The following is an 18620-nucleotide window of genomic DNA, read 5'->3' as shown; positions in this document are numbered from 1 at the left end:
GCCGGCTCACAGGGGGTGAAACGTGGGGGCGCAGGGGACAAACCAGACCCCGCGGGGGGTGGGGGGGGCAGCGGCTGGAAAGGCCGAGAGCCGCCGGGCTGGGTCCGGTCAGTCCCTCCCGCCCCGGGATCCGCACGGGCGGGATGAGACGGACACGAGGCATCGCTCCCCCCGGCCCCGGCGGGGGACACGCGTGGGGCTGCCCCCGCGCCGGGCTTTGGCCCGTGTCGCCCCGTGGCCCGAGGGAGGGTCCGCGCGCGACGCGGCCCCAGCAGCGCGAGGGGGCCCGGCCCTCGCCATGGCAACGGGCCGGACCCGGGCCCCGCCCCCCGCCCCGGCTGCGGGGCTCTTCCGGCGGGCTCCCGTCGTGCCCCGCGGGCGGAAGCGGAAGCGGCCGGGCTGAGCGGAGGAGCCGGCGCGGGGAGGCAGATGGCGGAGTCCGGGCCGCAGCCCCTGGGGGCCCCGAGCCGGCACGAGAAGAGCCTGGGGCTGCTCACCACCAAGTTCGTGTCGCTGCTGCAGGAGGCCAAGGACGGCGTGTTGGACCTCAAGCTGGTGCGGCCCGGCGGGGGGCGAGGGCGGGGAGCGGGGGCTGTCCCGGGGGGGGGGGGGCGGGCGAGAGCGGGGGACGGGCTGTCCCGTGGGGGAGGGGGGCTGTCCCGGGGGGCGGGAGCGGGGGGAGGGGCTGTCCTGTGGGGGAGGGGGGCTGTCCCGGGGGGCGAGAGCGGGGGGAGGGGCTGTCCTGTGGGGGAGGGGGGCGAGAGCGGGGGGAGGGGGGCTGTCCCTTGGGGGGGGGGCTTTCCCGGGGGGCGAGAGCGGGGGGAGGGGCTGTCCTGTGTGGGAGGGGGGCTGTCCCGGGGGGCGAGAGCGGGGGGAGGGGGCTGTCCTGTGGGGGAGGGGGGTTAGCTGGGGGGCGAGAGCGGGGGGCAACTCTCCATGGGGTGTCTGGGGGGGCTGCAGGGGATAGGGTAGCTATTTGTGACAAGGCAGGGGTATCAATCCATGGGGGGGGCATTGAGAGGGGGCAGGGGGATATCTGTCCATCAGCGGACGGGGGGTATGTGTCCATGGGAGGTTGCGGAGGGGCGGGGGGTATCTGTAGGGTGTGAAGTGGTTGCCAAGTGGTGGCTGTGTAGGGCCCAAGCTGTTGTGAGGCCAGGCTGAGGTGTGCCCTGTTTGGTGCCCTTGGGTGCTAGGCTGGAAGGATGTGCACTGGGGGAAGTAGTGATTAGTGCCATGGGGCTGGGTGTGGGGCTGAGGGGAGGGGTGCAGGGCTGTGGGCAGAGGGGAGGGGTGCAGGGCCTGGGTGGAGCCCTCAGTATCAGCCATATTTCTAGGGAGTAAGTATTTATAAATATGTAAATTTCCCTATCATAAATGCATAGTGACACAACGTGAAAGGAGTTGCCCCCACCCTTGCAAAAGAGCCAAAACCCTGCCCCAGAAAAACTCTTCCAGTGTGCCCTGAAGGCCAACACACCCGGTCTGTGTCCCACCTACAAGGGAAGCAATTTCCAGAGTCAAAGGTCCGATCGCTGAGAGCATAATATCCCGGATCAAATCCAGGACCTGCCAGCCCTAGCACGGCGGCTCGTCTCAGGTTGCAACACAGAGAAACAGCACTAAATTAAGCAGGACCCCAACGTGAAAGGGATACATAGATCAAAATCAACCCCTTGCGTTGTATCCGGGACCTGACAGGAAACCAGTGCAATCTGCAGGGCGCAGGGAAAGCGCTGCTAAGCAAGCGGGGCGGGCAGTTCTCCACTAGCTGAAGTTTCCAAATGATCTTTAGGGTTAGCCCCTCGTAGAGCACTCTGCCTCCTCCAGCCTGGAGCTGATAAAGGCCTGGATGCTTGGGGAGGTGAGGAGCAGAGAGGCAATCAGACCATTTCTGGCTGAAGCGCTGGAGAGTGCATGTAAGTGATGAGATGAACATGCATTTTCTCACATCACTGACACCAAGCGGCATGTTTATGCATCACAAAAGCGCACTGCACAGTCTGTCCCCAAAGCTGTCTCACCCCACCATGTCCTAGATCACTAACGTGCAGCTCACAGCACCCTGGTGAGCAGCCTTTTCAACACGGACGATTTTGGGGGGCAGAGAGGGAGATTCAATATGAAAAAAGTTGCTTTGGATAAACGGAAGCTCAGGATGGGGCCTGGAGAGAGGGAGAATGGGGCTGCGAGGGGGTTAAGCTGAATGTCTTTCCATGGTGCTGGGCTGCAGCCTGCCTTCGCAGCCCCCTGAGCAGCCTCTACCCCTGGGAGCTGCTGCTTATCATGTTGGGGGGGGGGGTGTGTGTGGGGGGGGTAGGGTGCTGAAGTGACATTTGGGGTGGGCATCTGCCTCCCAGAACTGTTGGCACCTATGAGAGGCTACTGGCATCCTCCAGGTCAGTAGAGGTGATGTCATTTACCTCCGGTGGTGGCCACGGGGAGAAGCTCCCAGCTGCGTCACTGTCCAGAGAACTAAGACAGTGGAATGAATGCTCACTCTTCAGAACTGGGTCTGTCTCTGGGGTCGTCTGTCTGGGCAGAGGCACGCTAGGGAGCTGGATGAATCTCCCTGGGATCTGCAGTGCTGCAATTGCTGCTCTAGGCAGCAGGCATGGATGTAGTCATCCACTTGGGAGCTCAGGGAGGGATGACTGAAAACAGGAGGCTTAATAGATCTGGGAAGGGCTGTGGCCTGCTGGCTGAGTGCCGAGCGAAGGAAGCACTTTTGCATCCAGGCGTGGCTAGGATGCAGCAGAACTCCTCTCAAGCTGGTCAGAATTTCGTTGATCAAATGTGGGTTTTGTTTTGGTTTTTCTGGAACATGCTGATTTGTCAAAAGTGAAGCTTTTCACAGAACCTGTCCGTTGTGAGGAAACTTTTGTCAGGCAGGTTTTTCAGAACAGGTCCAAGAGAGAGAGACCTCAGTGTAGCCAATAGCATGGTGGCTAGGACTGAGGTGGATGCCTGAACCACTGGGCTATAGAGTCATTCTCTCTTTCTTTGGCCCAGTGAATATTTCATGGAGTTTAAGGCCGGAAGGGACCACTAGGTCATTTCATCTGAGCCCTGTACAGCACAGGCCACCACGCCACCCAGCCCCAATGGAACAGCTCCAACAGATCCTCTCTGCTGCGTCACCCTTCGGTCATATTTGGATCTTGCTCTCACTGAGGCTCCACTCATGGGCAGATAGTGGGAAGTCCAAGTGCCTGTACAGTCCAGGTTCAGTGAATCAGAGATGCAGAGTGACCTGTCTTCTGTATCCTGCTATTAAATACAGCCCAAAGGCTGTCACTCTCTCCCCAGAATTCTGTGGTACCTCCATCAGGGAGCCCTTGAGACAGATCAACAATTACTCATTACTGCCTTTCTGTCTTGGGAGGGAAAATAACAGAGCTAAGCAAACACAGCCATACCTACCTCTGCTGTGGCCTGCAGAGGAGTCATCCGTGCCTTGTACTGTGTGGTATTGAAGGTAGCTTATGGGTAGAGAATTGGCATAGACGCTTTATCCTTGTCCATTGGAGATCTTTTTTCAGAGTAAGCAACACAGTCTCCATCTCATACCCGTGCCTAAACCTAGGTCTTGTCTACACATGAAAGTTCTACCAGTGCAACATGCATCAGTGGAGTTACACCCATATATATCACACCAGCTGTGTGTGTTCACACTGGTGACCTCTGTCTGGCTTCAGGCATATGCAGGAGGTGACCAAATATGTTTACATTCTGTCAGAAAAGTGGTGTGTGTTTGCTTCAGAAATGGCTGGCAAATGGGAGTCACGTTTGTCAGCATCATTGGAACAGATGAGTGGCTTCGGGAGCACTGCTGTGTAGAAAGGTGGCCAGACGTGTCTGTTCTGCAAGATCCAGTGCAGTGTGGCACTGGGTTTGTTAGTACAGACAGGTGATGCGTCCACATTGGCCCAGCACCGATGTAATACCCACTTATGCGGGGTTACTTGGGATGGGAGCTGGAGTCAAGGGACTCGTGTGTTAACGTGCAGCAGTTCCTGCCAACCGAAGGACAGTTCCACCAGTGGAACCTTCTTGTGTGGACACTGGGCCCTACATCCAAGAGAGTCAAGGAAATCGGAGAACTTTGGGTAGTACAAGAGCTGCCTCATCACACCCTCCCTAATCTGCTTAAAAAAAGAATAGAGCCGGGGGCTGAAATGTTGAGGGCGGCTTTTTGTGCATGGGCTGAACAATGCCCATTTGAGAGCTGCTGGCGGCTCACCTGAGGGAGGCGGTGACACTTTCCACCCAGCGTCATGGAAGTCAGGTGGAAAAGGCCTGTGGGACTATCCAGCCCATCTCCCTGACAGTGCAGAACTGTTGCCTTTAGTAGACCCACTTTCTTCTCTCTCCCCCACACCTCCCCATTCCCGTCCTTCTTACCCTCTGGGTTTGACCAGTCAAGAGCATGCATCCAGTTTGCAGGTTGCCACACAAGCTTCCCTAGAACGTGAACGTCTAGCCCCAAATGGGTGTAACGTGTATTCCCCTCCCAACATGGCAATGTCATGGAGATGAGCCATCCGCATGGAATCCAAAGGAGCTGGGGAGGTGGTTGGGTTTGGTCTGTGATTGATGAGGTGTTAGTGGGATGAGAAATTGGATTGTGGGGCAGATCAGTGATAGTTTCGATGTGCCTGGGAACAGTGTCTGATCTGTAATTTGAGAAGTGGGGGCACAAAGGAGATGCGGTTGGAAGCAGGGGGGGCTGATCTGTAATTGGGGTGATGTAATGTCCGTGGCCGTGGGGGGCAGAGTGTAACTGGGAATTTCTGGAGTTAGCCATCCACCTCTAACCCCCAGGCAGCGGATACCTTGGCGGTGCGGCAGAAACGGCGAATCTACGACATCACAAATGTTCTGGAGGGCATTGGGCTGATCGAGAAGAAATCCAAGAACAGTATCCAGTGGAAGTGAGTGACTGAGATGCTCTGAGAAGTGTGGGGGGATTCTGGGAGAAGGGTTCCTCTCAATGCTCCTCTCACTTTGAGGCCTTGCCCACAATCCACTCCCCGTTTCCCCCTCTGAAATTTCCCACCCTTGCTACCGCTGGCGCAGCTCCACCTGCGGCGGGAATGGTGGCAGAGGTAGTAGAGCCATGGCTTCAAGCTTCGGTTGGCATTCTGAGTGCAGTGTCTGCCAGCTGGTCTACGCTAGCGCTCCCCTAGCTGAGCTGTACCGGTAGCGGCTGTGGGGAATTTGAGGGGGAAATGCTAGTGTAGACACGGGAGCCATTTCTCCAGCGGCTGAGGTATGTAGGTGTTGCTTCAGGTGCATGCTAGCTACTTGCAGGGGCTTTGACCAGAACAGATGCCTCCAGCCCTTACCCTGGTGTTGAGAGAGGAAGGATTCCTCCCCCAGTAGGAGGGTAGCCTTTGACCCTCTTGTGCTGGAAGGAGGCTTTGGTGGGGAGATGGGAGATCTGGGGCCTCTGACCCTGGCGTACGATGGGAGAAGGTGAGGGGAGCTGGGGCTCTAGCTATGGTGCTGGAGAATGGGTTTGGCACTGCTGGGAGCTGGTGAGGTGTGGAAGAGCTGGGCTCCAACCTCTGTGTGTCGGGAGAGGGCTGGGAGTGGCTCCTCTTTCCAAGGCGGTGCAGTCAGTGCCCTCTGCAAATTTGATTTTCTCCCTTAATGAGGCTGGGCCACTCATTCCTCTCTCTGTCTGCACAGAGGTGTGGGCCCGGGCTGCAACACCCGCGAGATAGCCCACAAACTCATTGAGCTGAAGGCGGAGATAGAGGACCTGGAGCAGCGCGAACAGGAGCTGGAGCAGCAGAAGATGTGGGTCCAGCAGAGCATTAAAAACGTCACCGAAGACGTACAGAACAGCAGATATCCTTTCAGCCCCCCCCAGCTCCCGGTTCGGTTCCTGCTGCTCTCCCTCTTCCTCCCCCTGGGCTGGCTGCAGGCTGGCTGGGCCTGAAGGGACGGTTGCCTCTCCCTCCAGTACTAATGAGCTTACATGTCTATAGCACTTTCTCATCAAATCCCGCAAGGCATTGCACAAATGTAACTTGCACAGCACCTAGCAGGATGGGCTCCTGGGAGTACGCTCGGACAAATAATTCATAATAATAGCCAGCCCTGAATGCATCCACGTCTGGGGTAGCACACAGCAGCTGATTAACAGCGTGCTGTAACATGACCCAACAGCAAGTAAAGCAAACTATCCATGTGCCCCTGCAGGGAATGTTTGGGGAGGCAAGTGTAATCAGCTGGGTTGGAATTTCCCCAGGACCACTGGGGACTGCTCCACCTTTGGGGAAGGTGTGTTAGGAGGTTCAGCGATCACTTTTGTCCCTGTGGTGTCCCCTAGCACCATGTTGAGGCATCGCTTCAGTACAGACTCGGGACAGAAATGCCTCTTTCTGACTCATCAGTGCTACATTCTCAGGCAGGTGGTCTCTGTGAGTGCTAACCCTGCTGCAGGTAGACCTCCTCTGCAGACCACTTCAGAGGCTCTGGTGCGGGCATTTAGCTTCTTCTAGGAATTCCATTGTCTGCATGCAGGAAGGAGACACTACACCAGGTGCTCTTTGAATTCTGTGTCCCCACAGGAAGCTGCACCTTTTCTCCTTAACCACAGGAACGTTAGCTTATGTGACGCACGAAGATATCTGCAAGTGCTTCACAGGTGAGGAGATGGTGCTGGGCCCCTGACTAATCTCCCATGGCCTGAGGCAGCAGACCTACCTGGCTGTCCCAGCTGTGCTCCCCCATTTCCCAGGAGGGAGATGGCTGGTCCCCAAGATGTGCTCTCTGTGTCCTCCGTGAAGAGACAGTCCTGCATCTTCTCCCACAACCCCAGGGATCAGCTGCCACTAAATTCAAGCTGCATCTTTGCAGTCAGAGGAGTCCTATCTGGGAGTGGGACTGTTCTGTGCAAGGTGTAGACCATAGAATTCCAAGAGCACACTTGTAGTAGGGGGCTGTCTGCTCTGTCCCTTTGTATCTGGGACCATGTTATCCCATGGGGCAAGTTTTTAATTGCAGGATTTCAGCTTTCCTTGGCAGGTCATCCCTTCCTAGGGAAGCCATAGCAGAACCCTCCCCAGGGCTGAGATGCGCTGCTTGCCAGCTGGAGGCCTTTGCATATGACTGAGAAGAGCCAGCATTCCTTTTTCTTTGCCTCATTTGTACAAATAAATGCCTTTATTTCAAAGGCCCTGGTAGATCCAAGGCCCTACATGATTTCGCCTCCCCCTGACTGTTTGCTCCTATTTCTTTCAGCGTTCCTCCCAGTCCTTTTTCCTTAGCGCACCTTCCATTGTCCTCCCCTCTCTTGACTCTGTGCCTGACCTCATGTTGCTTCCTGGGCTTGCAACAGTTTCTCTACCTACTCACCAAGCTCTTTCTCTCTTCTCCTCAAGAGCCACCTTCTTCCAGGAATCTTCTCTTGTTTTCCTTCCAGTAACTTGTGCACAGCAACCCTCAGCTTTCCTGCTGTGCCATGTCTGGTCTCTGACTCCTTGGGGCAGGGATTGTGTAACGCACCAGGAAAATGTAAGGCACCAAATAACTTGTAATCGCATGGGAGGATGTGATGGGACAGAAGTAGACAAATGTTGTGTGGTAGCCATTATGCGTGGGAGGCAATTGAGGTGCAAGAGCCCAAGTCTAAAAGAGTTCAGCGGTTGCTTGTCACTCCTGCTCTTCAGAGCAGATTTACATCTGAAGCCAAACCTCACTCTGCAGTGGGAAGGCCTTGCAGCTGGACTCAAGGTCACCGATTGTCTTTTTGGGAGCGGATCTGAATTATCCAGCTGTTTTAAAACAGACATCTCAGCCTGTCTCCTCGTGGTATTACAGGGTGATCCCAGCTGGCCTCCCAGGGGTGAAGCTGATCTCTGTGTAGGAGATCTGACTTTCCACTCTTGGTGATGCTTTGCTGGGTCTCTTATATCACAGCCTTGTACTTCAGGCTGAATTCCAACTTCCATTCCACCTTGCCCCCTTTTCTCAGGAAATGACTTGTGGGCTGAAGTTTCCCATGTTTGGCCCTATCTCAAATGTGAATTTGTTTTGAAAAACTGAATGAAAATAGGTTGCGCTGTTTCTTAGACTGAGTGGAAAAAATACCAATTTACCTTATGTCGCTAGCTTAAAATTTTCACTCAAACTCGAAAAAGATCAAGGCACAAACATCAGACTTGGCTTGTTTCTTGAGATTTAAAGTTCAAGGCAAATTTGAAACATGTTTCAATAGTTGTAGTAACATTGAAAGTTTGGAATTTAAGCATGTACTTTAGGACTCTTCTGTCCATATTTTAATGTGTTTTAAAGATGTATTTGGTAAGGATAAATGGCTGAAAATTCTTCACTTTTCAAACGCCACAAGATTTGGCAATAACTTTTGTAAGCCAGGTTGCTTTGGGCCAGGGAATTTACAAGGAGAGCCGTTAGTTACTGGGCTGAGATCAAAGAACTTTCTCTCCCACTGTTCTTCCTTTTTTGTGGCTTTTGGGATTTTCCTCCCTTTTACCTATTTTTATTAATAAACCATGAGAAGTTAAAGGCCAAAAACTAATTCGTGCCATGTAAAGGCTGAAATGTCAGTCACACAGCTGTGCTGCATGGGTATGATATTTCTGTCACGGACTCACCGATCGTGCCCACTCTTGGCCCCGTGCGGTCCGTGGGGGGTGCCCCTTTCAGTGCGACAGCCCTTCTCGGGGGTCCACTCTCTCTCGGGGTCAGGCCCCTCCACCTCCTGGAGCCGCACCTATCTGAGCCTTAGCACGTCTGTCTCTGCCGTGGGCCCCCTCGGGGAGTCCACTCGCTCTGGACCCCCGGGGCCTCCACCCCCGAAGGGGTTGATGCAACCCTGTTCCCTAGACCGGAGTGACTCTCAGCCAGCATAAAACAGGAGGATTTATTGAGAGTTGAACACAGCACAGGAAACTCTCAGGCCTGGCCTCCCTCAGCACATCCCAGTCTCTCTGCATCCAGGTGGGCTCTGCCTGCTCCCCCTCTCCAGCCCAGAGCCCCCCTGCTCCCAGCTGGGCATCTGAGATCACCGGCCCCAGGCCCCGCCTCTGTCCATTGTCTTCTCTCCAGGTAAACAGGGTTGTAAACCGGGGCCTCCTCTCCCCGCTTCTGTCCTCTGGCTGGAACCGGCTGGTTAGGTCACTGGGTCCTCACTCTGCAGCCCATTGTCTGCCCACTGGCCAGAACTGGCTGCGTCTCCTCAGCTGGGCCTCCGGGTCGCCAGGTCACCGGTCGCTGGGGTATCCATCCTCCCGGCCATCGGCTGGGTCCCCAAGTCCTCTCTCCGGTCCTCTGCAAAACACACTCCCTCTCCCCTCACCTCGTTAAACCAGTAACACCCAGGGAAACTGAGTCCCACCCTGTCCGCATGCAAACCATTGAAACTCCACAGAAAACAAGAAAACCCCCCACTTCGTCACAACTTCTAGTCTTGTTTTCTGTGTTAAACGTGAACTCATGTGGTGTTGGTGCCAGCCAGAGCTGACGGAAGGTGTGCAGTGTAGCTAAATTAGTACTACAGGAGCAGCAGGAATGCTGGGAATTTCCTGCTTACTGGTGGCTTGATATTGCACAAAGCTGACTTGTTTTCAGTTCCTATGACTACGTGCACATCTTTGGAAAGAAAGGTGTTAAACATCAAAGATTCTTCAAGGCGGTGGCATTCCCAGCTCAGCTCGGCACATGCTGGGTATGGGCCCCGACTGCTCCCTTTTTGGTGTCCCTTTCTTGCTAACTTCAATAACTCACATAAACTTTGACCTGAACTTGGCTGTTTCTGGGGTCACTCCCTGCACAGGTCTCTATCCCTGCCCCTAGCTCCCTTTTCCTCTGGAGACGCTCAAACCCTCTTTTCTTGCTACCAGAGTCCTAGCACTCGACACAAGAGCTCTGAATCGCTGGCAGGGTCCTAGGACAGCTACCTGGAGGTCATATCTGAGCTCTCTCTCTCTCTCTCAAAGGATGAAAGCTTTGGAGTCAAGTGTCTGCGATCCTGTGTTGGCCCTACTCACAGCTATCGCTGGACTCAGCGTCTGTCTGATTTCTGAGCTTCGCTCCCGGCCTGCTTGCTGTCCTGTTGGCCGTTTCATTAGTGGCTATAGGGCACGTTTAAAAACCAGCGCAAACAGTGTTAATCCACATAACTCCCTGTTCCTTTGGCTTGGTGACTGTGGAAACTGAACTGGGGCCTGGTGCAGAGAATAGCCCTTCCTCGGGAATCCGGCTGTGTCAGAGGGCTGAGCTGCAGTGCTGGGGCAAGAGGGGGACTCTCCAGGGAGGAGGAAGGGCATGCCATTCAGGATACCCATACAAAGTGTTCTCGGATCATCCTGGTCCTGCCCTGGGAGGGACCTCCATGACGTCTGAGTGCGTGCGCTTCTTCCGTAGCGCTCTGTTTTCTGTGTTTAGTTTCCCCTGTGTTTAGTGTGTTGGGCCAGGGGTGCATTGTGAAGGATGGATGGTGATTCCCCAGGAAGGCACTCCCACCACTTGGTGGGAGTGCGCAGGAGTTCTCTCGGGAGGGGCTGGGTGAACAACAACCCACAGTGGGCCCAGCAGCCAGAGGTATCCCTTCGAGCGATGACCAGTCTGTTTTCACAGGAGACACCCTCCTAGCAATTCGAGCCCCGTCAGGCACTCGGTTGGAGGTTCCCATTCCGGAGGTGGGTGCTGTGTTCGATCAGGCTGGGATGGAGGTGGCCTGGGTTGGCTGGAGTTCCTGGAAGGATGTGGGCATGGCTTGCCTGCTGTTCTGTTGGGGGAAGGAGGATCATTCCGAGTGTGCTGGAGTAGGGGTAGCTGTGGGAGGAGAGGGAGCAGCTGTCTGAGGGAGGGAGGAGCTCCTGTAGCATGCTGAGCCATTCCAGAGCGTGGATATTGCCCCGGGAAGCTAAAGTCCTGTTTTGAGGACTGCTGTTAATTGTATCTGGGTACTTTGCTTCCTGATTTCCTCAGGGCCTGAATGGACAGAAGAAATATCAGATCCATCTGAAAAGCACTAGTGGTCCAATTGATGTCCTCCTCGTAAACAAAGATGCTTTGAGCTCCCCCCCTGTGGTGCTCCCTGTCCCTCCCCCTGAAGACCTCATTCAGTGCCAGCCAGTCGTGCCCGCTAAACCACAGAGATCGCCTGTTGCCCACTTCCAGGAGGCATCTGTCCCCAGCAGTACGCACCCGTCCACGCCCACACCGACCAGCACTCAGGACCACAGCCCGGCTGCACAGAAAACAACGAGCCCAGGTGAGCAAGGAGTGGGCTGGTGGCCAGGCGAGTGGGAAGGTACCAGCTAGGAATGGGGGAGGCTTTTTAGAAGCACTTTGGAGTTCATATGGGAATGCTTCCGAATGTCCAGATACAGCGAAACGTGGATCTCCCCCATCCCTGCCAGAGTTGTTCTGTAGTCCATTGGATCCTCCCAGCTCCGCCCTACATCTTCCACGACCAATGGGCTGTGAGCGTATATGGGAGCTGAAGTGCAATGACTAGAGCACTGAGTCAGTAAATTCCAGCCCTTACCTCCTGTTCTGGTTGGGGCCAGGCTGGCCGTCCCCTCACTGCAGTGACCCCTCTGCTACCTCCCAGCCAGCTGGCTGGGAGTGTGATGGAGACAGTGCTCTCAGCCAGCAAGATGCCAACAGGTGCTGGGGGCAGTGACAGCCTCTGGGGGCAGTAGGAGAGTTTAGGACAGCGAGTCTGTGTGTGCTAGGGACGCAGGCTTGTCCGGGGGAGAGAGAACCAGGCAGAAAGCCGTCTGTCTGTGGACATGCCAGTGTCTGTTGCACTTAGGCCAGGTTTGTTAACGAGGGGGCAGCGGCTGGATTTGCTGGGGGCTGTGGCTGCTGCTTTGGGGTCACTTATTCTGGAGTCCCCTGAAATCCGCCCCGCCCTCCCGTGTGTGTAACAGAATGCAGCGTTTCGGCAGCAGAGTCCAAGAGCAGCAGCGACTTCGACCCTCTCAGCTCGGTGGCCACGCCAGCCAGCCAGCCGCCGGTGTTAGATACGCAGCCGCTCCAGTCATCTGCCTCGCTAGACAGCAGCTCCGTCCTGCCCAATCCCTCTACCTCCTTTGAGCCAATCAAGCCAGATCCCACAGAGAGTGAGTATGGCCTTGGGGGACTCTGCCGCAGGCAAGGGGCTGAAGTGCTGTTGGCGCTGCCCAGACAGGGCTGAGCTCTGCTTTGCTTTCTGCTGAGAGGCTTCAGTCAAGCCTTGCAAGCTGGGATCTAAAGGCAGGGGCAGGCAGATCCCTGCACCCCCAGGGGAGCTGTGTGCACGGCGGCGGTGAGGGTGAAAAAGCTGGCGGAGATGGCTCTCTGGTGAGACGCTGTTTACTGTCTGCGTTCTGAGGCTGGTAGCAGACGCTCTGACCCGAGAGGTCCCTTCTGGACCCCCATCTATCCCTCCCATTACCTGCCAGCGGTGCAGGGTTCTCCCCTAACAGTCCCTTCTGCAGTGCTTTGTCCAGTTGAGTGCCTCAGTCCAGGGGGGCTTTCAGCCGTTCCCTTGGGACTGTTCCCTAGTCTGTTGGGAGGATTCTCCTGATAACTAGCCTCCCTCTCCTCTTAATTTCATCCCAGTCCTCAGGGTTACAGTCACACTGAGTCTCTCTGTAGGGACATTCATCTAAGGTATTCACACTGCTCTGCTGAGAGATCCATGGGCATCACTTTCCCGCCCCAGGAGCGCAGCCTGCTCCGGGATGGGACCTGCCGGCTGTTTCACGCAGTGCGGCAGTGTAAGCCGGAAGTGGAGCCGTATCCCTCTAGGGACGTGAGAGAAGCCGAGCTGGACTACAGCCAGGCACCGCAAACAGCCTGGCTCTGTGGGGAAGGGCTGGGGGCTCTTTACTGACAAGCAGTCAGGATGCTCGTTCTGTTTCCTTTCCAGAGCACAGCTGCCCTGCCGCCCTGTGGTGGCTCTGGAGTCACCCTGGGGGCAGAGCCCCTGGGCTGAATTGCCAGCCCCTAGAAATTCCACAGGCTGAGCCGGAAGGGTTTGAAGAGGAAAGGAGAGGGTGCATGGCAGGGGGAGGCGGCCCATGCTGTTGTGCCTGAAGCAGGCTGAGAGGAGGCAATGGGGAGCCAGGAGAGGAGGGAGTGAGGCGGGAGAGCAGAGACGCAGGTGGGGTGAGAGTCTCCACCGCTTTCATTGATGGGCCTGGTCAGGAGAGACAGGCCATTGCACGGACCCCACCCCGTAGTGTTGGTATTCCATGCTGTGGCAAGAGAGGGTGGGGGGGCCAGTTGTGAGGGTGCTTGCCTGGGACTCTGGGGGTCTGGGTTCAGTTCCCTGCTACACTAAAGACTGCGTGTGTGACCCTGAGCCTCAGTTCCCACACCTGTGTGATGTGTGTGATCGCTCGGCCCGGCCGCGCTGGGGTTGAAGACACGTTCGTTAAAGAATGCGAGGGGCTCAGGGGGCCTCACGGCGTGGCCCGTAGATAGGAAGAGCTCTGGGCCGCATGTCCAGGAGCTCAAGAGGGACCAAGGGAGGGATTCCCAGGGTTGGGGTCGCACCATGTTAACTGATGGCTCTGCAGGCCACAGCTGTGAGAGCTCCTCAAGGTTTAGGCCTTGCTGACTTGGTCTTGTGGTGTGTCCTGGCAATTAATTGAAGTGCCAGTGGCTGTGGTGAAAAGCATCAGACAGACTAGGACATAGGGCGGAAGGAGGGCCAGGGGAGAACAGTATAACAAGGAAGAATGGGGAGACTGAGATAAGGAGTGGGTCCAGTGTCTGGCTGTGGAATAGTCTCCAGGGAGCTGCTTGGTTTGCTGAAGGCCAGGCTGGACAGAGCACTAGGTGAGCAGAACTCTGTGTGTAGAGTGACCTGATGTCCTGATTTTATAGGGATAGTCCCGATTTTGGGGTCTTTTTCTTGTATAGGCTCCTATTACCCCCCCAACCCCTGTCCTGATTTTTCACACTTGCTGTCTGGTCACCCTATCTGTGCTCCTCCTTCCTTTGACATAGAATTGTACTCCCGAATCTGAGCTGATGTTCAGGGGAGAAAACACACTTGCCCTCCTGGTTGTGAAGAGAGCCTTGAAAACATGACCCAGGTGTCACTGCTGCAGTTTTGTGTTCCTGAGTCTGCAGACAGCCTGAAACAACAGCTCCGAGAGTAGTAAACCTCCAGCTTTTTAGTATAAATGAAGCTGCTGCAGAATTTTCAGCTGGCAGCACCAGCGTGGGATGGAATGCAGGGTGCCTGGTGCCTACTTTACGTTCAGCTTGCCATGTTGTCTGGCACAGTCACTGTATGGGAGCAAGCTGTCCAGGCAGGCAGGGGGGCTAGCTCTTATGGGTCACTTCCTCTCTCGTTTCTCTGAGACTGGGACCCTCCCTCTGCAGAGCCCCTGTTTCCGAGCAGGGGGTGGTGTCCCCCTCCAGGGATGTGGGTTGGTGGTTGCCTGGATGTGTCATGCCCAGTTGTGGGGACTCGGATGGATGGCAAGCTGTGTGCTGGGAGAACGCGTACTGGGAAGTGTGCTGGGCCACAGTGTGGGTGACTGAGGACGGGGGCCCTAGGCGGGGCTGGCGTGTGCTGTTGTATTTCAGACCTTGTATGGTGCAATGCCAACTAATCTGGTTCATTGTCTTTACAGTGCTGGAACTTCCCAAAGAACTCTCGGAGATGTTTGATCCAACACGAGGTACACTGATCTCTCCCCACCCCTGCTGCCCTGTGCCTGCCTGCCCTCCCTGTGCTCAGGGGAGAAGGGCTCTGTTCTCCCTCCCTTTCTCAGCTCTCCTCTACTGGTCCTTGGCACAAGAAGGAGGCCGTGCGCAGGAGTCCTTTCAGGTTCCTCTCGGGACCTGGTTCTGTAAGGCACCTGCAGTCTCTGTGCTTACTAGATGCTGAGCGACCTCTGCTGGAGGCTTCTGGGGTGACAGCAGTTAATCTGTTCAGACTGCTGCCGTCTATACTGGTGACCAGTGCTGCCAACAAACGGGTATTGCCAGCGCATCAGACATGGACCGAATCTCCCCCTCGACCCCCATACTAACATAAAATGGTGCCCTAGGCTCCCCTTCTGCCTGCCCCCGTCTGGTCTGTAGCGTCTGGACTAAGGTGATAAGTCAGACCCTGCTGGTATTGTTTCAGTTGTGCACACAGGGCTAGTGGAGTGGGGGACCGGCCTAGACTAGTCTCTGCTCTCTGCAGTCCCCCACAGTGCTTGTACTGGTGCTGCCGTGTAGCTTCATAGCTTACCGTTTGGTTTTCAAACATCCCACCAAGGAAGCAGGATCTCGGCAGTGCCCGTGTTACCGTTGCTGTAGGAGACTTAACAACGTGGATTTTGTATTTAATTTCCCCTTTTTTAAGGAAAAGGAAAAAATCCTGCATGGTTTTGGTTTTGCAGTTTCCTCTTCGCTACGCTGAATTGGCTGGGGGAGGGGCAGTGCTTCTGTGGCTGTTTGCAGACCATCTTCTGGGGAGTGGGGAAGCAACACATCATGGATGTGGCTGTCCAGGAGTATTGATTGTCCTAGGAGCTAGTTGGTAAAATCTCTTTGTAGGTGCACATGGGCACAGCTTAGGTCGAAACCTGTTCACATTTTGACGACTGTCTTGGTTAATGGAGAGAGAGACGGTGATCAGACGCGTGTTTTTAATTGCTTAGTTTTTATTTTTATCTCTCCCTCCCCAGTAAATCCCCTGCCCCCACACATGCAAGCAGTCACTTGTCCTCAGTGAGGACTGCGAACTTGCCAAGTTTCAGTGGGCCTACTTTAAAAAGAGACTGCAGCAAAAATGGCTAAAGAAGTGTTTGGAATATGTTTAGGCTGGGGAAAATGTGCATTACTGGTACTGTCCCCGACCTGGGCCAGCTGGGGGCGCTGTCGCAGGGACGAGGCTCAGTCCCAGACCTGGGCCAGCTGGGGGCGCTGTCGCAGGGACGAGGCTCAGTCCCAGACCTGGGCCAGCTGGGGGCGCGGTCACAGGGTTTGTCATGCTGGAGCAGGCACAAGAATTTGCAGGATTTCTTGGCCCAGTTTCCCTCTGCCACGGAGTTAATGGCTCGAGTCCTGCGCTCCTATTTGTCTGCTCCAGAGCTACCTGTAGTTCAGGTCTGAGACTTGGCTTCCGTGATACTGGGAGGAAAGAACCTGGGGGAGGGGAAGGGTATTGAGGAAAAGCAAGGCTAGGCGCTTGGAAAGCAGAGTGCGCCCCTCACCCTGCTGTCTCCCCCCAGAATGTATGAACTCCGAGCTGCTGGAAGAGCTGATGTCGTCCGAAGGTGAGTTGCTGGGTTTTGTTGCCTCTGAACTCTCTCTCTTTTTTGGGGGATGGGGGTGGGAGTGGCTGTCGTTTGTACGACGTCTGGCATTCGGGGGGCAGCCCCACACTGTCTGGCACTCAGTCCCCCCTCGCCTCAGGTAGAAGAACTCTTAGGACAGACTCTGCCCTCCGTTTCCTCTCCTGTGAAGGAGGAGTGGGATGAGTGTGAGCTGAGGTCTCCCTGTGACAGGACTTGGAGGCTCCAGTCGGGGGTGGTAGGTGGGATGGTTCCTAGGCTTGTGAACAGCAGGACCCTGCTTTCTCTTCAACAGTATTTGCTCCCTTGCTCCGCCTCTCCCCTCCCCCCGGAGACCACGACTACATCTACAACCTGGATGAGAGCGAAGGCGTCTGCGACCTCTTCGACGTGCCTATCCTCAACCTCTGACTCCCCGGTGCAGCGGCCGGGCTGGTGAACGGACTGTTTTGTAGCTGGCTTTGGAAAGTCTCCTTCGGATTCCTTTTGTGCTAGTGCTGGATGAGAGTCAGAGGGGCTCTTGGCCGGACTAGAACCAAGACATGGACTTGCGGACTGGGAGCCTCCCCGTAGCTTCTCTCTTCCGTGTTGCACATGCCAGGTCCTCGAGTTACCTCACCCCGCTGCATCTGTCTCTCCACTGGATCTTAGGCCTCTTTCGAAAGGCTCCGTGTTTGAACCTTCCCCGTACAGCTTTGACTATGTGCCTCTCAGAGCTTCCTCCCATCCGCATGCCTTGGATTTCCTGCACTTCCACAGGCACTTTGCATCTCCTAGGCATCAGCTGCTAGACAGCGTCTTAGTATGATGGCCAGTTCGCAAGCCCAGAAGTAGTTAGCTGAACCCATCAGTGGGCAGCAGCCTCGGCCCCTCTCCGATTAGGGTGGCCATGCTCGGCTGTGAAAATTGGCCCTGTGAGCTCTGGTCCTCAGTGACTCCAGCTAGTTCATTTGACAAGTGAAAAGCAATTGGCAACTGCTGGCTGTGCTGCTCCTGGAGCCCAGGAGCTGAGCTGAGTCCTGCATTCCCCTCGCTCTCCGCCCCCCCCCCCCCCCCCGGCAGAGTTGGCGATCCTGCATCAGGCCTTGTTAGTTAAACCTCTGTGCTGATGCATGAAGAGGCTCCATTCCCACTCCCTCTCCTGGAGCTGTGCTGAGGGGCCGTTTTTTCTGACGTCTGGGAATCAGTCTGTCCTCCCCGCCTTGCGCTCGAGCCTGGGTTGGTGTGGCAGGAGGTGGAGGTGGACCCATTCGGTATCACTTTGCCATGACAAGTTGGGTCTGTTTTGCTGAAGCACAGACGGCAATGTCCTCTGAGGCAGACCAAGCATCTGCTCCAGGGCGGGGCTTGCCTGTGTGTTAGGGGTTCTTCCCCTTGGGCCGGATGCCTTTGCTTTCCATTCCTGATCTGGTGGCAGGGTGCTACCTGGTGTGATGCTCTCTCTGCATCTTCCCCCCTCCCGCCCAGCTTTTCCTCATCCCTTGTTAATGAAAGGTCTCCTGTAATTTTTGGCGATTTGAGGCTCTCTGTGCCTTGCATGCCTCTGAATGTTGGTCATTGGAGTAGAAAGCCCCTCTGCAGGTCTCTGGCTTTGCACTGTTTGCCAGGCTCCACCTCCCCCGATTCTGGATTTGAGAAAATCTGAGCTTTGCACTTTTCTTGAACATCCGACTGCAGCAGCTCTCCTGCTTCTGCTGGCCGCAGAGCTGCTGGGGCTGGATCTAGCAGTGCCACTGCCCTCAGCAAACTGGCTATCCTCTAGCAGCTCTAGCCGCCCCCCCAAACGGTTGACTGCTCCCATCAGCTGCCTGGTCTGTCTGGAGGATCGAGCCAAGGTCTGCCCAGCGAGAGGGGAGGGGTCAGGAGATCCGGCGGGGAATGCTCCCTTAGAGAACAAGTATTGGAAACCCTAGAGGAGCAGGTGGGGGCTGGGGTGCCTCTTTTTCCGGTTCCGCTGCCAGCAGTGAGCAGCTAGTACTGGAGAGAGAGATGAAGGTCCCAGAGGGACAATAGGCCTCCAAATCCAGTTCCTAAACCTCGCTCCTCTTTTGCATGGGAGCTGCTTGGAACCTGGGGGGCCAGCGTGTGCATTAGCCTAGACTCCATGGCCTTTGTGAGTAGCTAGAGTTCTCTGTGTACTGCCTGGCCTTGCTCTCTCCTTCAAGCTGTTGATCTCTTGCCATCAGTTAGATGATGTTTGGAAAAGATATTTAGTGAGAATTTACAGTAACAAATGAACTTGGATTCATATATAAAGATTATTTTTATACCTTTTGCAGCAAAAGAAAATTGCCTGTAATATTTGTACAGTGTTCTCGGAGTGAATAAACTGAACCTTTCAGAGCC

General features: G+C 55.5%; 1 protein-coding gene across 1 annotated transcript; it reads left to right on the top strand.

Annotated features, from left to right (window-relative positions):
- Positions 1–406: 406 nt before the first annotated feature.
- On the top strand, positions 407–18620 carry E2F4 (E2F transcription factor 4). The gene is made up of 10 exons (XM_065416527.1): positions 407–555; positions 4825–4934; positions 5695–5856; positions 6615–6658; positions 10612–10673; positions 10966–11251; positions 11916–12107; positions 14619–14666; positions 16212–16256; positions 16570–18620. The coding sequence occupies exons 1-10, from the start codon at positions 430–432 to the stop codon at positions 16683–16685; spliced, it is 1191 nt and encodes a 396-aa protein (XP_065272599.1). The 5' UTR covers positions 407–429; the 3' UTR covers positions 16686–18620.

The sequence above is a fragment of the Emys orbicularis genome, chromosome 14 (genome assembly GCF_028017835.1).
Source record: "Emys orbicularis isolate rEmyOrb1 chromosome 14, rEmyOrb1.hap1, whole genome shotgun sequence".
In the NCBI taxonomy this organism is placed as follows: Eukaryota; Metazoa; Chordata; order Testudines; family Emydidae; genus Emys; species Emys orbicularis.
The sequence above is the reverse complement of the archived record's forward strand: the minus strand, read 5'-3'. Positions and strand labels throughout refer to the sequence as shown.